This window comes from Protopterus annectens, chromosome 16.part0 (genome assembly GCF_019279795.1).
Source record: "Protopterus annectens isolate FY-2018-M chromosome 16.part0, PAN1.0, whole genome shotgun sequence".
Classification (NCBI taxonomy): Eukaryota; Metazoa; Chordata; order Ceratodontiformes; family Protopteridae; genus Protopterus; species Protopterus annectens.
In genome coordinates this window covers 174,839,581-174,858,124 of record NC_056750.1, presented here as the reverse complement: position 1 = coordinate 174,858,124, position 18,544 = coordinate 174,839,581, and the positions used below count along the sequence as shown (strand labels likewise).

Sequence of the window (18,544 nt, the reverse complement as noted above, 5' to 3'; positions counted from 1 at the left end):
TAACCAATATGCATTTCCTACCAATTCCAGAATGAAAGGCCATTTTTAACATTTAACACTACTTACAAGATTTGAGGAAGAAATTCAAAATATGTAGCTCAAGGAATAGTTTCATCAGGCATAGTTTAAAAGCAGATAGACAATCTTTGTAGATTAACAGTTGTTTCCACAGTACATATCATCTTCCTTCTCAGAAGGTTAGGTCTGTGGCATACAAAGTCCAGATGATAATTCGACTCAGAAGACCTGGAATAATATGGCAGCCTAGGCTCTGGAAGAGCCAGTCAAGAGAAAGGCCAACACAAATGCTGTCGCCCACTACTTGGAGAGGGACGGAGTCAGTTCCACTCACATTGCCAGTTCCTAGCACACATCAGGGATTAACACAGGCAGGCAGGGGACCGTGACATGACCGTGACATGTGCATACACAGTGCTGTAGCCATGAAGAAAATGTACATGAAATATTTACATATCCATACACCAAGTATTGTAAAGCTCTGCTTCAGATGACAGCATACCAACTCCAATGTGTGCAGGCACACAGAAATTCCAAGTGGGATCAACGTTTATGACATCATGGAACTGTGTGGCTAGCCCAGCAGGACATCTTCATGGAGAGATTTTAGTTCCTGGTTACCCTCCTCTTTTCTTAGGAAATTGTCAGACACTATGATATGAGAAAAGAAGGCTCCAAGACGAGCATCTGGTGGCTGTCGGTCAAGGTGATTCTCTGCAATAAAGTAAACTATTTTTCCCTTGATCCTTGGAAGACACTACGGCCTTCTCTTCTGAGTAGACTCAATAGCTTGTCTGTGCCATGAAGCTCACAAATAATGGAAGCAAAACTGTTTAAAACAAGAGGCAGTCACGTGCATTACAAGATCAGGAAGAAAATTAATTAGCACAGGATGTTCATAAATAGGGGACAATTGTCCGAATCCAGTGCCCATAAAAGCAAGTGAACAAAAACATTGTTTGTCATCATTTCCATTCTGTCCCATTTGCTTCCCACAATACCCTTGTTCCAATGAGTGGAATCAACAAAAATGTAATACTCTGACATACATTTCTTCACTTCAGACTCTCGTAACCTACTTGATATTCCCCAACCCACCTAAATAAAGGTACAAAAAAAAACACTTCCTTCCAAAGGCCTCCTTGCAGGAGGGTACAGCTACATCCATTCATCACCTGTACCAGCCGAATGTCACTCTGGCAAAATCACCCTCCTGCTTGCATCCCCAAGAAAAAAAGTAGTATCATAATATCTTGCCAGTGTCACTGTGTGTCACAATTTGAAACTCCTAAATGCACCTAACCTTATTTCCTTATTCAGGTTTTTGAAGCAAATATATAATTTCTGGATGCCAAATGTCTCGGCTAGAGGCATTTACAGAAAACGGATGTCCACCAGATGACTACCAGTTCAGTTTACCGGATGGCTTCTTTACTCTAATCTTTGACTGCACCGGTATGTCATGTTTACTCTTGAAGCTTAGTCATCATAACTTCAACCAGCAAACTTACAGCATGTCAATGGACTGGCCCATCTTCATTAGGAAACAAATGCTGGATAGCAGACCCTTATGTAACTACTAACAAATTGGACAACTACCATATGTGGACATTAATGAAAATGTGGATTTTATTTTGTATTCATTTAAAAAAAAAAAGATATTCTTAGATAAATCACTGAGGTACATGAAGTACAGAATACTTAAATTCCAAATATGGCAATTCTTTTGTATGATCAAAACAAGTACTTACTGACACAACCTCAGAACCATTGCAAAAGAACTTCTTCCTACCAGATGAGCTTTGACAATATCCTCAACGAAGGAAATACAAGAAATGTGTGCTTCCTAAGTGACTGTATGAGAAACAATTTATAAAGGTGACCCAGTAGAAAAGGAAAAAGAAAGCTACTTATCAAAAAATATATACATATATTTATGTTTGGTTTTCGGAGTCATATCAAACACACAAACCCCAACTGCGCCCATAAAGTACCCTTACACTTAACGACTGAATCCAAGCACAAGAACATCAATCAACAAAACCAGTTTCTAGCTCATATCTACAGATCCTTTTCTAGTCTGCAAACAGCAGCTGCACAAGTGTTTAGACTTCGAAAGGGCAGCTCAAAACCCAAAGCATTCAGTGCAGACCTTCATCTATAGTGCAGGCCTTCATCACTTAACATTATATAATTGCATACAAATGTATGTTCCATTCACTCCTTCCCAGCAGTGCCGGCAACCTGTTGGTAGAACTTGGCAACAAATGCAGGGTCTATTTCCTCCAACTGGCGGAGAAGTTCATTCCGTTCATCTTCAGTCCAGTTCTCAAACCAGTGATTCCAGAGTCGAAGTTGGCACTGGAAGATGTTAGGAGCAGAGTCAGTCATGCTGAGATGCTCCAAGCTGTCCAGAAGAGAACAGATCTTACTTGGAACAGCCTTCATTACTAGGTCCTGCAGGAAGCGTTCACGATGAGCAGCAGACCAACCTGTGAACCAGTGTAAGATACATTTCAATTCTTGAGCTGTGATGTATGACATATGGAAGTCACTTGCAAGTACCGATTCAGCTGAGGATGATGACATTGTCACTGAAACATAAAATAAATAAATGAATACACATCTATATACACACACACACACACAAACACACACACACACTATACTGAAGGCAAAAGCTCAGTATGCAATAAAGTTGTAAACATCAACAAAAGGGTTGTATATTAATTTATTACACTGTATGAAAAAATAATAGTCAAAGATGTACCACTTTATTTGGTATACTGTAGTACTAAAGTCATGTAAGTTTTTATACAGAGTTCAAGAATGGGCTCGGGCTGTCATAAGGCAGTTTGAGGGAACATGCTGAAGTCACCAGCTGCTAGCTTTCCTGTTCTAGGAGGAAAGGCTTCAGAAGTAGAATGCCTGTGCAACCGCTGAGGGAGACCAGAAGCCTCAAAAGACATCAACTCAAGACTACACGTGAGCACCAATGTCGGTTCTGGCATTATTGCAGTAGTCAATCACTAAGGCAGCTGTGACACAGACAGACACACAAACACCACCCTAAGGGATCCCTCATTTTCCAGGATAAGAAAGTCAACATCCAAGAGCTGGGTGGACATGCAAGCTCTATGTGCTAGCTTGCAGAACTGAAATAAAAATGCAACAAGGGAACAAACAGCACAGGGCAACCATCTGCCAATCTTTTCTAAACTGAAATCCTGCTTAAACAATTCATAAAATGATTTGTGAATCAGCCTCACCCAACACACTTTTAGTTCTTCCGAGACAAACCCAGTGACGAAGCTCTGTAGTCTTACATTTCCAAATGTCATCCACGTGGAACTTAAGAGGAAAAACAAACTTAACAAAAGTTCCATTACTCTCTACGTAAAATTACTGCCCCTTATAAGTAGTTAAGAATAATGCATAAGTTACTTCTGACAATTTAGCACACATCTATGTAAATACTGATTTATACCATTGCCTTGATGTATCTGAAAAGTTAACAAAATGCACTACCTTACACTAAAAAAAATAGCTACAAGTAAACACATTCTCTACGAATATGACTAATGAAAACAAACCAAAAAAAAAAAATTGCAAGGTGCTCTTTAAAACATGACTTTCAAGAACATCATACTCAGCAATGCTTATGGATCTTATCCATGTGTCGTCACTGTTCGGTGTCAGTTTTCAAGACATTCCAGGTGGCATTAACCTTTCTCCATGACACCTCTGATTGCTAATGGGTGGCCATCCATTTTTTCTAGTCCTCACACTAACAGCAGAACTTACCCACTCACCTGATCTACCTTCAGCAGAACTCATCCCCTCAACTGCTCCATATCAACTGCCTCGTCAGAACTCAGCCTCTCATATGCTTCATCCTTGGCTGCCTCAGCTGACTTCAGCCCTTCACCTCCTACCATCTTCATCTTTATCAATATAACTCAGCCTTTCTGGTGCTCCCATTCTAAGCCGTCTCAGTAGGTAAGCAGACCTCATTCCCCTCACCTAGTACATCACTGTCATTTGACACACTACACTTTAGCCCCTCAACTTCTACAACCTCAGTGGCCTTAGAAATCATATCCTTCACTGAATCTATTTCTCAGCTGCCTCAGCAGATTAGTTTTATGATGTCAAAAATTTCCACCAAAGTGGAAAGTAAAAGAATCAAAATACTTCATTAGGAAAGAATCCGAAAAGAAAAAAACTGAGCTACTGCATTTAGCAAGGATGGAAGGATTAGAGTCCCTGAGGTGAAGGCATGTCTAGGCAACAGGTACCAAATGGATCACTATGGGAGGAGTGAAATATACACAAATACAGCCCAAGACAGACATGGACGTAAGCAAAAGCAGATCATCATCTCCAGATGGAAAAGTTTCTTGCAGAGACGGTGTCAATAACTCTGTGTTTAATATTAAGTACATTTTACAGTAGTCCCAAAGCAGATAAAAAACAGAGAAAACCAATGCAGTTTAAACAGGAAAGTAATATGCATCCATAACAAAAGAAAGAATAAAATGAAAGAGGAAGAGTGAAGAAAGAAGTTAACAGAAAAACAAAAATGACAAAAAAGGCCAATGCAACGATCAGTGAAATGTATCAAAAAGGGAAAGTTTTCTTCTGGTATATGAGCTTAATGAAAGAAAGTGAAAACAAGCTTCAAAAGGAGGGAACTGATTAAGGTGAATATGCTGATAAGAGAGAAAAATTCTCAAGTTCTCTGGCACCAAAAAGGCACCAGATGGCTGCCAGAGGACAGACCTGTTTTTCACTTTTTTGTATTACTTATTGCCTGTGCTTTTTGTAGTAAACTGCATTTCATGTTGTTGTACTTGCTTGCTAGCAGGCCTTGACATATTTTAGAGTTTGGGTTTTGTATGGGCTCAGTGAAGGACATTGTTACACTGGCTGTATGCTGTTGTGTTTGCTCATGATGTTAAATTATCTTTGTCATGAAGTTGCTATGTTGTTGCGGTTAAAAACTACAATAGCTTTTATTCATGGCCGGCCTTGGGCATAGGCCAACTAGGCAGCCGTCTAGGGCGCCGCTGTAGCAGGGGCGCTTTTCCAGTATTTATTTGGTGTAGGTAGACCAGGTTGGGGGCACCTGGGTGATGTGGGGGGGCGCTGTGGAGCACCTTTGCCTAGGGCACCAGCTGACCTAAGGCCGCTGCTGCTTTTATTTACACATTACTTACTTATTTTACATTTGTTAACCAAGTAAGTGAATTAGTCCAAAGACCATTGTTCAGCCATCGTCTAGGTCACATGGCATATAACAAGCTTGTAAAGGTCACTGTATATAGCAACAAAATACATGAAAATACACATGGTAACAATAAGAATAAAAATAACGTCTTTCAATTCAAGGTAACATTACACATTTTGTCAATCGATAGTGCATATAAAGCAGACATAAATCACATCCTAGCAGAAAAACAACAGCAGCAAGATCCTCTGAAAAACACTTTATTCCAAAGAAAATATCCTCTGACGTCTCGGCCTGAGCCTTCAAGGAGTACAAAAAAACTAAACTCTGATCAAGTATATATACACATGAACACTAATTAAATCAATTGATATAATGAATGCTAAAAGCACAATTATTCAATTAACAAGCATTCTCCAGTTAAAATCTTCATTAAGACCTTCAGGACACAATGTTTTAAACTTTAAAATAAAAACTGCCTCTTTTTGTTGCAATAAACATTTTACATTTATATTATTATATTTATAGTTAGGTATTTGTTCCAAAATAGTTGCACATAAATCATTAGGATTGCTGTTATGATATTTTAAAAAATGCATTGCTACAGGACTTTCTGCTTTATTATTTACAATGTCCCTAATATGTTCCAAGAGCCTTGTTTTAAATGCTCTTTTTGTTTCCCCAATATAGAACTTCTGACATGAACAACGTAAAGCATAAATAACTCTTTCTGTATGACAATAAAAAGATTGTTTTACTTGAAAAGCCATATTATTGATGTGTTCAAAAAAAGGCACTATAAATTTACATGCTTTACATTTATTACATTTTATAGTACCTCTCCTAATAGGACTATATTGTAATGTTTCATTTGGAAAATTGAACCTGCTTTTAATAAGCATATCCTTAATACTTCTACCCCTACAGTATGAAAATTTTAAATCAGCATTTAACCAAGTTTTAACATTACTTAACGAACATAAATAGTTCCAAAAATGTAAAACTATATTAACCAATTCCCCAGCGAAACAACTATATTTGGTTACAAAATACATAACTTCTCTGTCTTCTGTAAAATTGTTAAATGTTCTTGCATTTTTATGCATCACATGCTTGTGACTATTGTCAGTTTCTCTAAAAAGTTTTTTAAAAGCTTCATTTAATAGAGTATCACTATAGCCTCTATGTTCAAAAGAGTTCACTAACCATTCTAATTCCCCAAAGAATGTATTTTCATTGTTACATAATCTATGAATACGCAACATCTCGCTATATGGAAGTGACTTAATAGTGTGGGGGGGATGGCCACTGGAGCTATGTACATACTGCATATTGCCCATAAATTTTCTGTTTACTGACGTGACAAGTTTTTTACCATTTTGAATTTCTAGTTTGACATCAAGAAAAGGAACACATGTATTAATCTGTAAACCATCAAATTCCAAGAGAAATCTGTTGGAATTTAAATCAATAAAAAATTGATGTGCCAACCTGTAGTCTCCCTCTACCAAAAAAATTAAATCGTCAACATATCGATAATATTTAATAACATGTTGATGAAAAAATTGATGTTTATATATATACTCAATTTCAAATAATCCCATTGCTAAGTTTGCATACATGGGGGCAAAAGCAGCCCCCATGGCAGTTCCCTGTTTTTGACGATATAATTCATTATGAAATTCAAAAAAATTGTTAATTAAGCAAAATTCAGTGAGCTCCACAATATATTCAGTTACAGGAGAATCACCTAAGAAAAATCTGACAGCTTCTATGCCAAATTTATGGCCAATGCTTGTGTGAGTAAGTGAATTAGTCCAAAGACCATTGTTCAGCCATCGTCTAGGTCACATGGCATATAACAAGCTTGTAAAGGTCACTGTATATAGCAACAAAATACATGAAAATACACATGGTAACAATAAGAATAAAAATAACGTCTTTCAATTCAAGGTAACATTACACATTTTGTCAATCGATAGTGCATATAAAGCAGACATAAATCACATCCTAGACTTCATACTGCATGACTTGGCAAGTAAGAAGTGGTCAGTGGCAAAGCTAATAAAATGCAGTTCAGAGGTTCACACTAGTAGTATGGAAATTCATATGTACTAACATACTCCTACCAAAGAAAAAATGTGAACTAAAGCTGTCAATTACATTAAAACATTTACATATGTGCATTAACTTACTGGATGCCAAGTACTGTCTTTACAGAACTGTGTGTGGCATTATTTTAGCATGTTGGTAAGCAGACGAGTTTATTAATATGTACCTCTGAAACAATTATAGCCCATTTCCTTTTGTTAAACAGGATTTTAACTTTTTCTTAAAAACACGGCAGGGTATTTTTATTTTGTCTGGCATATTATTTCATGAAGATGGGACGATTTTGCAGCACAAGACTCTCAATGTGCAAGCAAAATGCAAAGTCAGGTTGTACTGATTGTGTGGCATCATGACCCCTTAGGTCATATTCTCTCTTGCATACCATTTGCATAGTTGTTTTTAAAAGACAGTACTTTTCATTCACCAATTTAAAGGTAAATGGTAGAAAGGTAGCCTTATTTCATGTTAAACAAATGCTAATTAGGCCTGGATGGACAAATAAAGCTGAGAACTGTGTTTTCAGTAGTTTGTAGTAAAAAAGAAGTTATGTACTCACCATAATGTTCTATGTTGGTAGTCCATCTCACCCTTCATTTTTACGTATGGGTTTGGAGCAGATCCTCGGCTCCGAATTGGACAATTTATAAGCTCGAAGACTTCTGGTTGGCTCGTGGCTAAGCAGGTATCCCATAGTGCACCAGTACAAACCCCAGATCTTGTTTGCTGCTCACTAGAAGAAATAACCATAACAGGCCAACCAATACTAAAGGGTCTCCAACCAAAGATAACCAAAAAAAAAAAAATGAGTACCTCCAGATTCTTCCAGGATGGGGGCAGGAGTGCGGGTTGGTAAAAATGAAGGGTGAGATGGACTACCAACATGGAACGTTATGGTGAGTACATAACTTCTTTATGTTGTGTAGTCCAATCTCACCTTCATTTTTACGTATGGGACAGCGTCCCTAGCAGCTTATTCTTGGGTGGCTCACTGGAAAATATTCCTGAGCACCATGGAGCCAAAGGATGCTCTAGCCCTGGAAGCTAAATCCAATTTGTAATGTGAAATAAAGGTGTGAGGGGTAGCCCATGTAGCTGCTGCATAAATATTATCAAGTGGGACCCTGGCTTGAAAGGCTTCAGAGGTAGACAGAGACCTGGCAGAATGAGCTTTGATCTTGAAGGGTAAGGGTCTGCCCTCCGAATTGCAGACAAAGACTATGCAACTGGAAATCCAATAAAATAGTGTCACTTTAGAAACTGGTAAGCCCAATCTGGATTCAGAAAAAGAAATGAATAATTGATCTGATTTCCTAAACTCCTTGGTCCGATGCAAATAAAAAATGTAGCTGTCTATGAATGTCTAGCTGATGAAACCGATATTCAGCTGCATTACAGTGATTAGGGAAGAAAACTGGGAGTTCTATGTAATGATTTAAGGTGGCATAAGAACAAACTTTGGGGACAAAGGAGGGGTTAGTACGCAGTGAGACCCTGTCTTTATGAAAGATCAAATAAGGCGGCTTAACGGATAAGGCTTGCAACTCCAATACCAGTCTAGCTGATGTGATAGCCACCAAAAACAAAGTCTTCCAAGACAAAAATTTTAATGAGGATGATTGAGAAGATTCAAACGGGGAAGATGTCAGTTTGAGCAACACAAAATTTAAATCCCAAGAAGCCACAGGTTCTTGGAGAGGTGGCCTCAACAGAGTGGCTCCTTTCAAAAAGGTCTTGCATAACTTATGAGACATTAAATTGGTGTCTAGAAATCCTAAATGTAAATGAGAAATAGCCGCCAATTGAACTCTGATAGTGGCAGCGGCAGATCTTGCTGAAAAAGCTCAGAGAAATTCCAAAATTACAGGGATAGAAGCAGAAGCAGTGTAGGGATCTACATTCATTTTGTGTGCCCAAATAGAAAATCTTTTCCATTTACTGCCATATAGTCTCCTAGTTGAAGGTTTATGGGAGGACATAAGGATATGTGACACTGAGGAAGATACATCGTGAAGCCTGACTAGGGATGGAACTGGAGCAGCCACGCTGTCAATATGAGGGTGTGGATTGAGGGATGCAGCGAACCTGACATGTGAGTCAACAGATCTGGAGCTGGGCCCAGAATCCAAGGATCATCCAGGAGAAGAGGCTTGAGGAAGGGGAACCAAACCTGACGAGGCCAGTAAGGAGCAATGAGGATTAACTTGCATCCCAGCCATCTGGCTTTCTGAATCACTTTGGAAATGAGAGGAAATGGAGGAAAAGCATACAGAAGACCCAGGGGCCAATTGTGAGCTAGAGCATCTCTGAGCGTCTCCCCCAGAGGGGGAATGAGGGAAAAATAGCTGCTGCATTTGGCATTGACTGGACTGGCAAAAAGGTTGCAGCAAGGCTGTTCCCATTTGCGGAAAATCTGTTCCACTGTTTCGTGTTTCAGAGACCACTCGTGAGGCAGTAGGATCGCCCGGCTGAGCTTGTAGGCTATCACGTTGGTCGTCCCTGGAATGTGCGTTGCTACCAGAAAGCGCTGGGAAGAAATCACCCATTCCCAAACTCGCATGGCTTCTCGACAAGAGTGGGTAAGATCTGGTACCGCCCTGTTTGTTGATATACCAAACTACCGACATGTGGTCTGTTTGTATTGCAATAGTCCCTAGAGGAAGGTCTTGAAGTGCTTGCAAAGCCAGGAGCACCGCCCTCATCTCCAGAACACGGATATGTAGGTGAGCCTCGTGTTCTTGCCATGTGCCTTGGACAGTCCTACCGAGATAATGCCCCCCCCCCCCACCTGATCTGGGAGGCATCCATGGTCACTGTGGCAACAGGTTGGGCAGGAACAAAGGGGGTGCCCGTCATCAACTGGTTGGGTGCTATCCACCAAATGAGGTCCTCCTTGCATGATTCTGTCAGCAGAATAGGGTGATTCAGCGGAAGATTTTGGAAGGACCATTGGGAAAACAGAAGCCACTGGAGAACTCTCATGTGCAACCTGGCTAATGGCACTAATAGGATGGTGAATGCCATAGTCCTGAGGAGCTGAAGAACCCACTTTGCTTTGACCTTCCGCAACAGGAGAAAGCGTTGAATTTGAATGATTACATTTTGTGCCCTTTTGGCGGGGAGATGAGCTGTCATGTTCACTGTGTCTACCTCTGCGCCTATAAAAACCACAGATTGAGAGGGCAATAATGCAGATTTTTCCCAATTTATGGAGATCCCTAATTGAGCACAAAGCTGAATAGTGATGTCCCTGTTTTGGAGAAGTAGATGCCTGGTGGGGGCGGTCAGGAGCCAGTCATCCAAGTACGGAAAAACCTGGAATCCCTGACGTTTCAGGTGAGCTGTCACTACTGCCATGCATTTGGTGAACACCCTGGGGGCTGTGGTGAGACCAAAGGGTAGAGCACAAAACTGATAGTGACTAGCTCCCAGCCGGAAGCGTAGATGGCTCCTGGATACCTTGTCCATTTTTATATGGTAGTAGGCATCCTGGAGATCTGTTGAGCACATCCAATAGTCTTTCCCTAACAAAGGGAGTATCGACTGCAGTGTTACCTTCCGAAACTTGTCCATCCTCATGGATTCGTTTAATCTGCTGAGGTCCAATATTGGCCTCCAGTCTCCTGTTCGTTTTGGGACTAAAAAGAATCTGGAAAGTTCCGGATCCTATCTGGTCTGCTGGAATGGATTGGATGACTCTTTTAAACAGCAACTTGTTGATCTCCACAGTTGCCTGATCCCTGAGATTGGGTGGCACATCTGGGATCTTCTTGGGAACAAATGGTGGAAAGGAAAAGGGCATGATATAGCCTCTGGTAACAACTCTTTGTACCCACTTGTCTTGGGTTATACTTAGCCAGGCTTCTGGATACAAAGAAATGCGACCCCCGACCAGCTCCAGAGAAACGCAGTCGGGCCCCATATCAGGAACACTGATAAGGCCGTCCCCGAAAGGAATCATGACCTTGTTGGTATTGCGGACCGCCCCTGCCTCTAGGGCGACGTCTCCGATTTCCTCCTCCTCCTCCTCTGCCTCTGAAGGAGGGTTCACCCTGTGTGTCCGGAAAGACCCTCTGGGACTTCTTGAACCACATTGTACCACCCTTTTGACCTTCAGGGTATGGTCTAGAGGGAACAGTAAAATATACTCCCATGGCAGAGAGCGTCTTTCCTTCTTGCTCACACCGAGTGAGTGTGTCCTTCACCTTAGATCCAAACAATGAGGAACCATCAAAAGGGGCAATGGTGAAAGTGGACTTGAATGGTTCCGCAAAATTACACAAGCGCATCCAGGAGTGACGCCTTAGGGCAACTCCTGAACCCGCTGCTCTACTCGCTCCATCAGCAGCATAAGAAATAAGCCACATGGAGGAGTTAACTATAGAATTAGGGTGGACAACTGAGCAGAAATCTTCTCAGGGACTCCCTCAGTACATGTACCCTGTATAGAATCTCCCAACTCCTTAAGGAGATCCCTCTGCAATCTTGTGAAATGAGTGAGATAGTTCAACGATCGAAGAGTAAAAGCTGCTGAACTGAAGACATGCTTCCCATACCTATCCATCTGTCGAGACTCCTTATTCGGCGGATGGATAGAAGAAGAAGTCTCAGCAAGCTCCTTCTTAGTGGCCGCCGCCACCACCATAGCATCTACGGGGACACCTTTGGACAAAAATTCTTTATCTGGAAGGGCAGAAAGAAACTTGTTGGGTCTCCTAGGGGCTGGCTCCAAGGCATCGGGAGTATCCCATACCTTTCAACTAACTAAATCCATCAGTTCATCAAAAGATGGAGACACCCAAGAGGCAGAATGTTGAGACCCAAAAGCCTTCAGGTACACAGACTCCTCATCAGAAGGGTTAACAGTGGGCCAGCCGCACCTCTGCTTAAGGATCTCCAGGATGTCCATGAAGGAGACATCAGAGGACGACTTGGGGGGACCCTTCTGACTCCTCGAGGTCAGTGTCAGATGTCAAAGACATCCTGGGAGTCAACATGTTTCCTCTTGCATGTCTTCTTCCTGGGGGGCTCCTCAGAAGGGCATTCTGGGGAGGTCAAGAAAGAGTGGGGGCCACCAGCTCCTGAGGCTGAGGATCTCTGCTGTCTCCGGAGAGAGTAGGGGCTGAGACCTAAGTGGGTGCCCTAGGGGGGGAGAGTGCTGGTACCTTTGGTGGCAACTGGTGACTTGGACAGTACGCTCCTCATCATCTGGAATGCCGATCTCTCTGGCTCAGAGGACCTCTCCCGCTCCAAAGAGACCGAGGATGCCATCGGCGCCAGAGCTATCAGCTCAGAGACAGACACAGGGTCTGAACTCACCCTAGCCGAAGCGCCGAGAGGGAGACTCAGAACCGAAGAACACAGATTCCAACCTTCCCTGTCAGCGCCGACCGGAGAGCTTCGGCCCCTGGACACAACGGACGACACTGAAAGTGTTGGAGCAGAGCTTGCCTCCGAAGCAACCGCAAGTGGAGCTGGAGCCGAGGGATCCACCAATGGCACCATGCCCTCTGACTCCGACAAACCAGCTTGGCTCGGAGGAGGAATAACAATCGAGGGTAAAACAGGTTTCATAGGCTCCGGAACCGACTGGGTCGGAGCCGACAACAATTTAGACAGAGCAGACGACTTCAACAGTCTCAGGACTACCACATCTTCATCCAAAAGGCTCCTAGAAGACCTGGAGGACATAGTCAGGATCTTGATCTTGGAGGAATAGCAGGTTCCATAAATTCAGTGGTTGGCTCCGACAAACTAGGATCCAACCCTGTTACCACAATGTTGCTCTCAGTCAGCTCCGAAGGCAGTGTAGCAGATGAGGCCGATTTTGTCACTTTAGGAGGCAGCACCAAGACACCATCCGGTGCCGGAAAAGGTCTTTTCAAAGACTTAGACTTAGCAGATTTAGTGGACTTGGAAGAAGAGAAAGAGCTAGACAAGGCTTCCTCAAAGGCAGGCTTTAAAATTCCCTTTAGAATTAGCTTGTTCTTTCTCTCCTGTAACACTCTAGGGGAGAAGGCATGACAAAAAAGCAAGTCTCTTGCAAGTGGATGGCCCCTAAGCAATAGACACATAGACCATGACCATCCGTCAATGACATTTTTTGAAAAGAGCACTTCATGCATTTCTTGAAGCCCGAAGGCTTGTGCTCCTTAACCTCTTTAGACATTCACACAGATGAAAGGAGAAGAGAAGTAAAAGGGGAAGACTAGGTCCTCTAACTTAAACGGACATAGCCCTGAAGGAGGAAGAACATCACGAGGACTAGGTCCTAAACAGCCTAGTCCAGAAAAGAAAGGCACAGCTAGATCTTCTAACTTAAACAGACCAGCGAAAATTCACACACACACACACACACACAGAAAACCCTGAATCTGCTAAAAAATTAACAGAGGAAGCTGAAACTGGAGTTTCGAACAACGAACTCCACCACTGTAATAATCAACACCAGCGGATAACCGCCAAAAACCAAACTGCTCTACAAAACTGTAGACTGGAAAAAACACTAGCATTATCAGCTATCTGCACTAATAATAAGTATGAAACTTGTACACATGATACCACAAAGCACAATAACAGGCCCAAGGCCAACGCTTGTGCCAAAGGGTGCAAAGGAGCTAATTATCTACGAATTATAAACCTACACAAACAAATGCCAATGCAACAATTGTACTACACTAATATATAAACTTTGAACAAAATTTTAAACAATGTAAGCAAGAAAAAGTTAACACTTAGCCAGAGCCAAGAGAAGCACAACCAAACTCGTCGATGCGGCAAATGAGATCTGGGGTTTGTACTAGTGCACTATGGGATGCCTGCTTAGCCACAAGCCAACCAGAAGTCTTCGAGCTTATAAATCGGCCGAGTCAGAGCCAATCAATGAAGGTGAGACTGGACTACACAACATTTGGTATTATGTGTTGGTAGAAGGGCTACAATAGGCAATGCACACTCTACCCTAGGTAGTCAAGTGCTACTTATAACAGCCTTTCTTTCTTCACAAGTAATAAGATTTGCTTCTTTGTGGGATGCTTTCAGTTTGACATTGTGTGTGACTTTAGCTTAATATGTAAATTGAAAGAAAGGTTTTGGTCCAAAGTTACACCAAGGTATTTCTGGTGTCTGACATAGGGTAAGGGAAAACCAATTAAGTCTTTAATATTTTGTTGAGGTGAAGCAACAGTTTCTGGATTGCACCAAATAACATAACAGTAGGCTTTTGTGTCATAACAGCAAGCTTGTTTTTGATCAAACAACTCCAATCAGAAGCAAAATGTTTTTACAATTTATTTAGTGTTTTTTTTTTCTCTAGCGTTAACTATATAGTTTACATACAAGGTGCAAGAGGGTATGTGGCAGATCCCAGGGAAGTCATAGATTCATCGGTAGTTACTAGGAGACCGCTGAGATATCAAGCTCAATTTCCCAATTGCCCTGGAGCACTGTCTGGTTAAATGACTTGCTCAGAGTCGCACAGTAGGCAAAAAGTACAGTTAGTGTACCTACCATAAATGTAGATGTTCGAGTGTATTCACTGTTGCAGTCATTACTCTTGGGTTATTCGCCGGCAGGCTACCCGCAGTCGGCCAGAATTCCAAAGTCTAGGTCTGGCGTCGGTTGCTGTTGCCTCTTCCCTGACTTCAGTGTGCCAGGGGTATAAAAGATGCAGCCAACGCCATTTTCTTCAGTTTTTCTTGCCCCAGATGTCAGGTGCCCCAAAATTGGTAGGCTGGAAAAATATGCCAATAAAAAGGCATGCACAAAAAATAACATTTCCTTCATCTACAATCAAACACACCAAATAGGTTGTATAGGATAGAGAAGTGCAGATAAATCCCAGCAAAGAAAAAGGGGGATGGTGGGTGGGTAACCTGGACTGCAACAATGAATACACTCGAACATCTACATTTATGGTAGGTACACAACTGTACTATGTTCATCGTGTTTCAATGTTGCAGTCATTACTCTTGGGTTGAATCCCAAAGCTGAGGATGGGTGGATGGGCTAAATAGGATTAGGAGAGGCTATGAGGCCCTGCAGAACTGCAGTGGCAAAACCTGCTCTGGACATAGAGTAAAGAGGTAAGTGGTAGTGCTTTGTGAAGGTGTGCACTGAACTCCAAGTTGCAGCCTCTAAGATATCTTTGGTTGGTACTCCTCTGAGGAAGGCTGCTGAAGTGGCTGCTGCTCTGGAGGAATGAGACCTAATGCCCTTAGGCACTGATTTGCCATGTTGAAAATATCAGAAACTGATGCAATGGCCTATCCACTTAGAAATGGTCTATTTTAAGATAGCCTTTCCTTGTGATCCTGCAGCATATGACACTAAAAGTTGCTCAGTCTTACTGAACGCTTTAGTTCTGTCCAAGTAGAAGCGTAACTGCCTGTGTATGTCCAAAGAATGCAGAATTTTCTCACCCTTGTTCTGTGGATTTGGATAAAAGGTAGGCAAGTGAATGGTTTGGTTGAGGGCCACACTGGACACCACCTTAGGCATAAATGTAGGGTTTGTCCTCAGAGAAACCCTGTCTGGATGAAAAATGATGAAAAGTTCCACAGCCGTGAGTGCTTGTAACTCCGAGACTCGCCTTGCAAAGGTTATTGCTAGGAGCAGAGCTGTTTTCCAAGATAAGAATTTTATTTCTGCTGTTGATGCTGGCTCGAAAGGAGGCAGTGTGAGTTTTTCCAAAACATAATTGAAGTCCCAGGCCGGAATTGGTGCTCTCCTTGGAGGCCTAATGTTTTTGGCCCCTCTGAGGTACTGCCTTATTAAAGGATGAGAATAGATAGGTGGTTCCGTATTGTAATGGGCTGAAATGGCAGAGGCATGAATCTTAATTGATGAGAAAGAAAGGCCTTTGTTCAGCATCTCAGTTAGGTATTGTAAAATCTGAGGGATATTTGGTACATCCGTGTCAATGCCTTGTTCATGGTTCCAAACACAGAATCTCTTCCATTTTTCTGCATAAGATTTTCTTGTACTGGGCCTCCTGGCCTCCAAGATAACATCCATAACAGCTTTTGAAAGAGGAGTGTTCTGAATGGCTACATTATTCGCCATGCTGCCAGATTTAAGGTCCTGAGTTGGCTGTGCAGGATCTGATTGTTTTGTTGGGTCAGCAAGTGAGAAGTCTGAGGCAATATCCATGCTGGACCTTGAGACAAGCTCTTTAGGATTGGGTACCAGTGCTGGCGTGGTCAGTCTGGTGCAATCAGTATTATTTTTGGCTTCTCTTGTCTGACCTTTAGGAGTACCCTGGGAAGGAGAGGCAGTGGGGGAAAAGCATAAACTGTTAGATTTTTCCAGCTGAAGGATAGAGCATCCACTTTCCATGCTTGCTTGTGATAAATCCTTGTGCAAAATCTCTGCAATTGGCAGTTGTGAGGGGAGGCAAATAGATCTATGTCTGGGCATCCCCATTTCCTTATTATCATGCTGAAGATTTGAGAATCCAGTTTCCATTCGTGGGGATCCAAGAGGTTTCTGCTTAGTTCGTCTGCCAGAGTATTTGTTTTTCCTGGCAGGAACTGTACTTGCAGGTGAACTTAAAAATCCAATGCTGTGTCCCATAAGGTCATTGCTTGTCTGCAGAGGGGGTAGGAATGTGTACCTCCCTGCTTGTTTATGTACTACATGACCGTAGTGTTGTCTGTCTTTATCAGTAAATGTCCTGGATGAAGCAGGTCCTTGAAAGCTGTCAGGGCATTTTGTACAGCTAGCATCTCTTTTTGATTGATGTGAAGATGCATCTGGTTTGCAGGCCACGTGCCCTGAATACATTTTCCTGCCATATGGGCCCCCCAGGCATAATTTGATGCATCCGTTGTCAGTGTCTTGTCTGGCTGTGGGTAAACTGAATGGCAGACCATTGTTGTGCTGACAGGCTTCTGCTGACCATCGAAACTCCTGTTGCAGGCAGGGAATGAGTGCAATTACTGTCTCCAGGCTGTGGCAATGCTGAGTCCAAACACTTTTTAGATACCATTGTAGTTTCCTCATATGCAGTCTGGCATATGGAATTAGTAGAATGCAGGATGCCATGAAACCCAACGCCTGCAGGATTTTCCTTTCAGATATGTGGGGTTTTGTTGCCAATTTCTTGAAGTAAGTAGTCAGTTGCTTCCATTTTTTTCAACACCTCTTCTGCTTTAGTACCAAACAAAGTGTCATGCTGTAATGGTGCATCTAATAATTTTGCTTTAACATGATCAGGCAGATTCTGTTCCTTTAACCAAGCATGCCTTCTAAGCACAGAACCTGTAACTGCGGCCCTGCAAGAGGCCTCCAGTGAATCATAACCACATTGCAAAGTATGCTTTCCCACTTGTTCAGCTGCATGCAATAAATCCTGCAATTCCTTGTTCTCTGAACATTCAGTATTTGTCAACAATTTCTGTTTCAGCAGTGACATTAAATATTGCTGATATTTAAGCATATGAAACTGACAATTTAAAGCCCTTACAGCCAGGGTAGCAGAAGTGTAGACTTTTTCCCCCATCTGTCTAGAGCCCTAGAATCCCTATCAGAGGGGACAGGGTCTTTTGCAGTGGAAACTTTAAACACTTTGGGACCCTGAGATATAGTTTCTGGGTCAGCAGTGGGGTTTTTGTATAGGAATTTATGAGAATCCGGGACCCTGTAGTATCTGTCTGGCTTAGCAGGTGCAGGGGGTAAAGAGTCAGGGGACAGGCCAGACTCTGAAAATACATCATCTACAATGTCTAGAACAGGTGGAATAGCAAGGGGTCTGTGCTGAGGAAGTAGCAGAAAGTCTCGGAGCCTTGTCTTAGATTCAGAATTATCTTGGCTCTCCCAGTGGAAATGCTCCCTAATGGTATGCAGAGTTTCCCCAAAAGAATAATCCTTAGGAGGAGAGGCTGAAGGAATGGATTCTTCAGCATCAGAATCCTCATAGAGAAGCATGGAGTAATCCTGTTCAGAACAGAAATTGGAGGAAATAGAAACCTGATCAGAAGAATCATACTCTGTCTCTTGCCTAGGCCTCATCAGGAGGGGGATGGGAACCCCTGATCAAAGTAATTTGATCTTCGGCCATTCTGAGCATCTGTTTTTTAGGCATGGAAGTCTGAGTAGGAGAATGCTGTACTTGTTTCTTTGTCTTTAGAGCTGCTTTAATCTTTGAAGCTGAAGATGGCTTAATATATAGTTGTGTAGATCTGAGGA

The 18,544-nt window shown here is 42.2% G+C and overlaps 1 protein-coding gene across 2 annotated transcripts in view; it reads right to left on the bottom strand.

Moving 5' to 3' along the window:
- Positions 1–1,623: 1,623 nt before the first annotated feature.
- CCHR16.PART0H14orf119 (chromosome chr16.part0 C14orf119 homolog) overlaps positions 1,624–18,544 on the bottom strand; it is a 172,262-nt gene continuing 155,341 nt past the window's right edge. For both annotated transcript variants that reach the window (XM_044058694.1, XM_044058695.1), the window contains one exon: positions 1,624–2,612. In XM_044058694.1, coding sequence (XP_043914629.1) covers positions 2,236–2,612 — 377 coding nt within the window. In that variant the 3' untranslated portion in view covers positions 1,624–2,235. The remainder of the gene's footprint in view (positions 2,613–18,544) is intronic.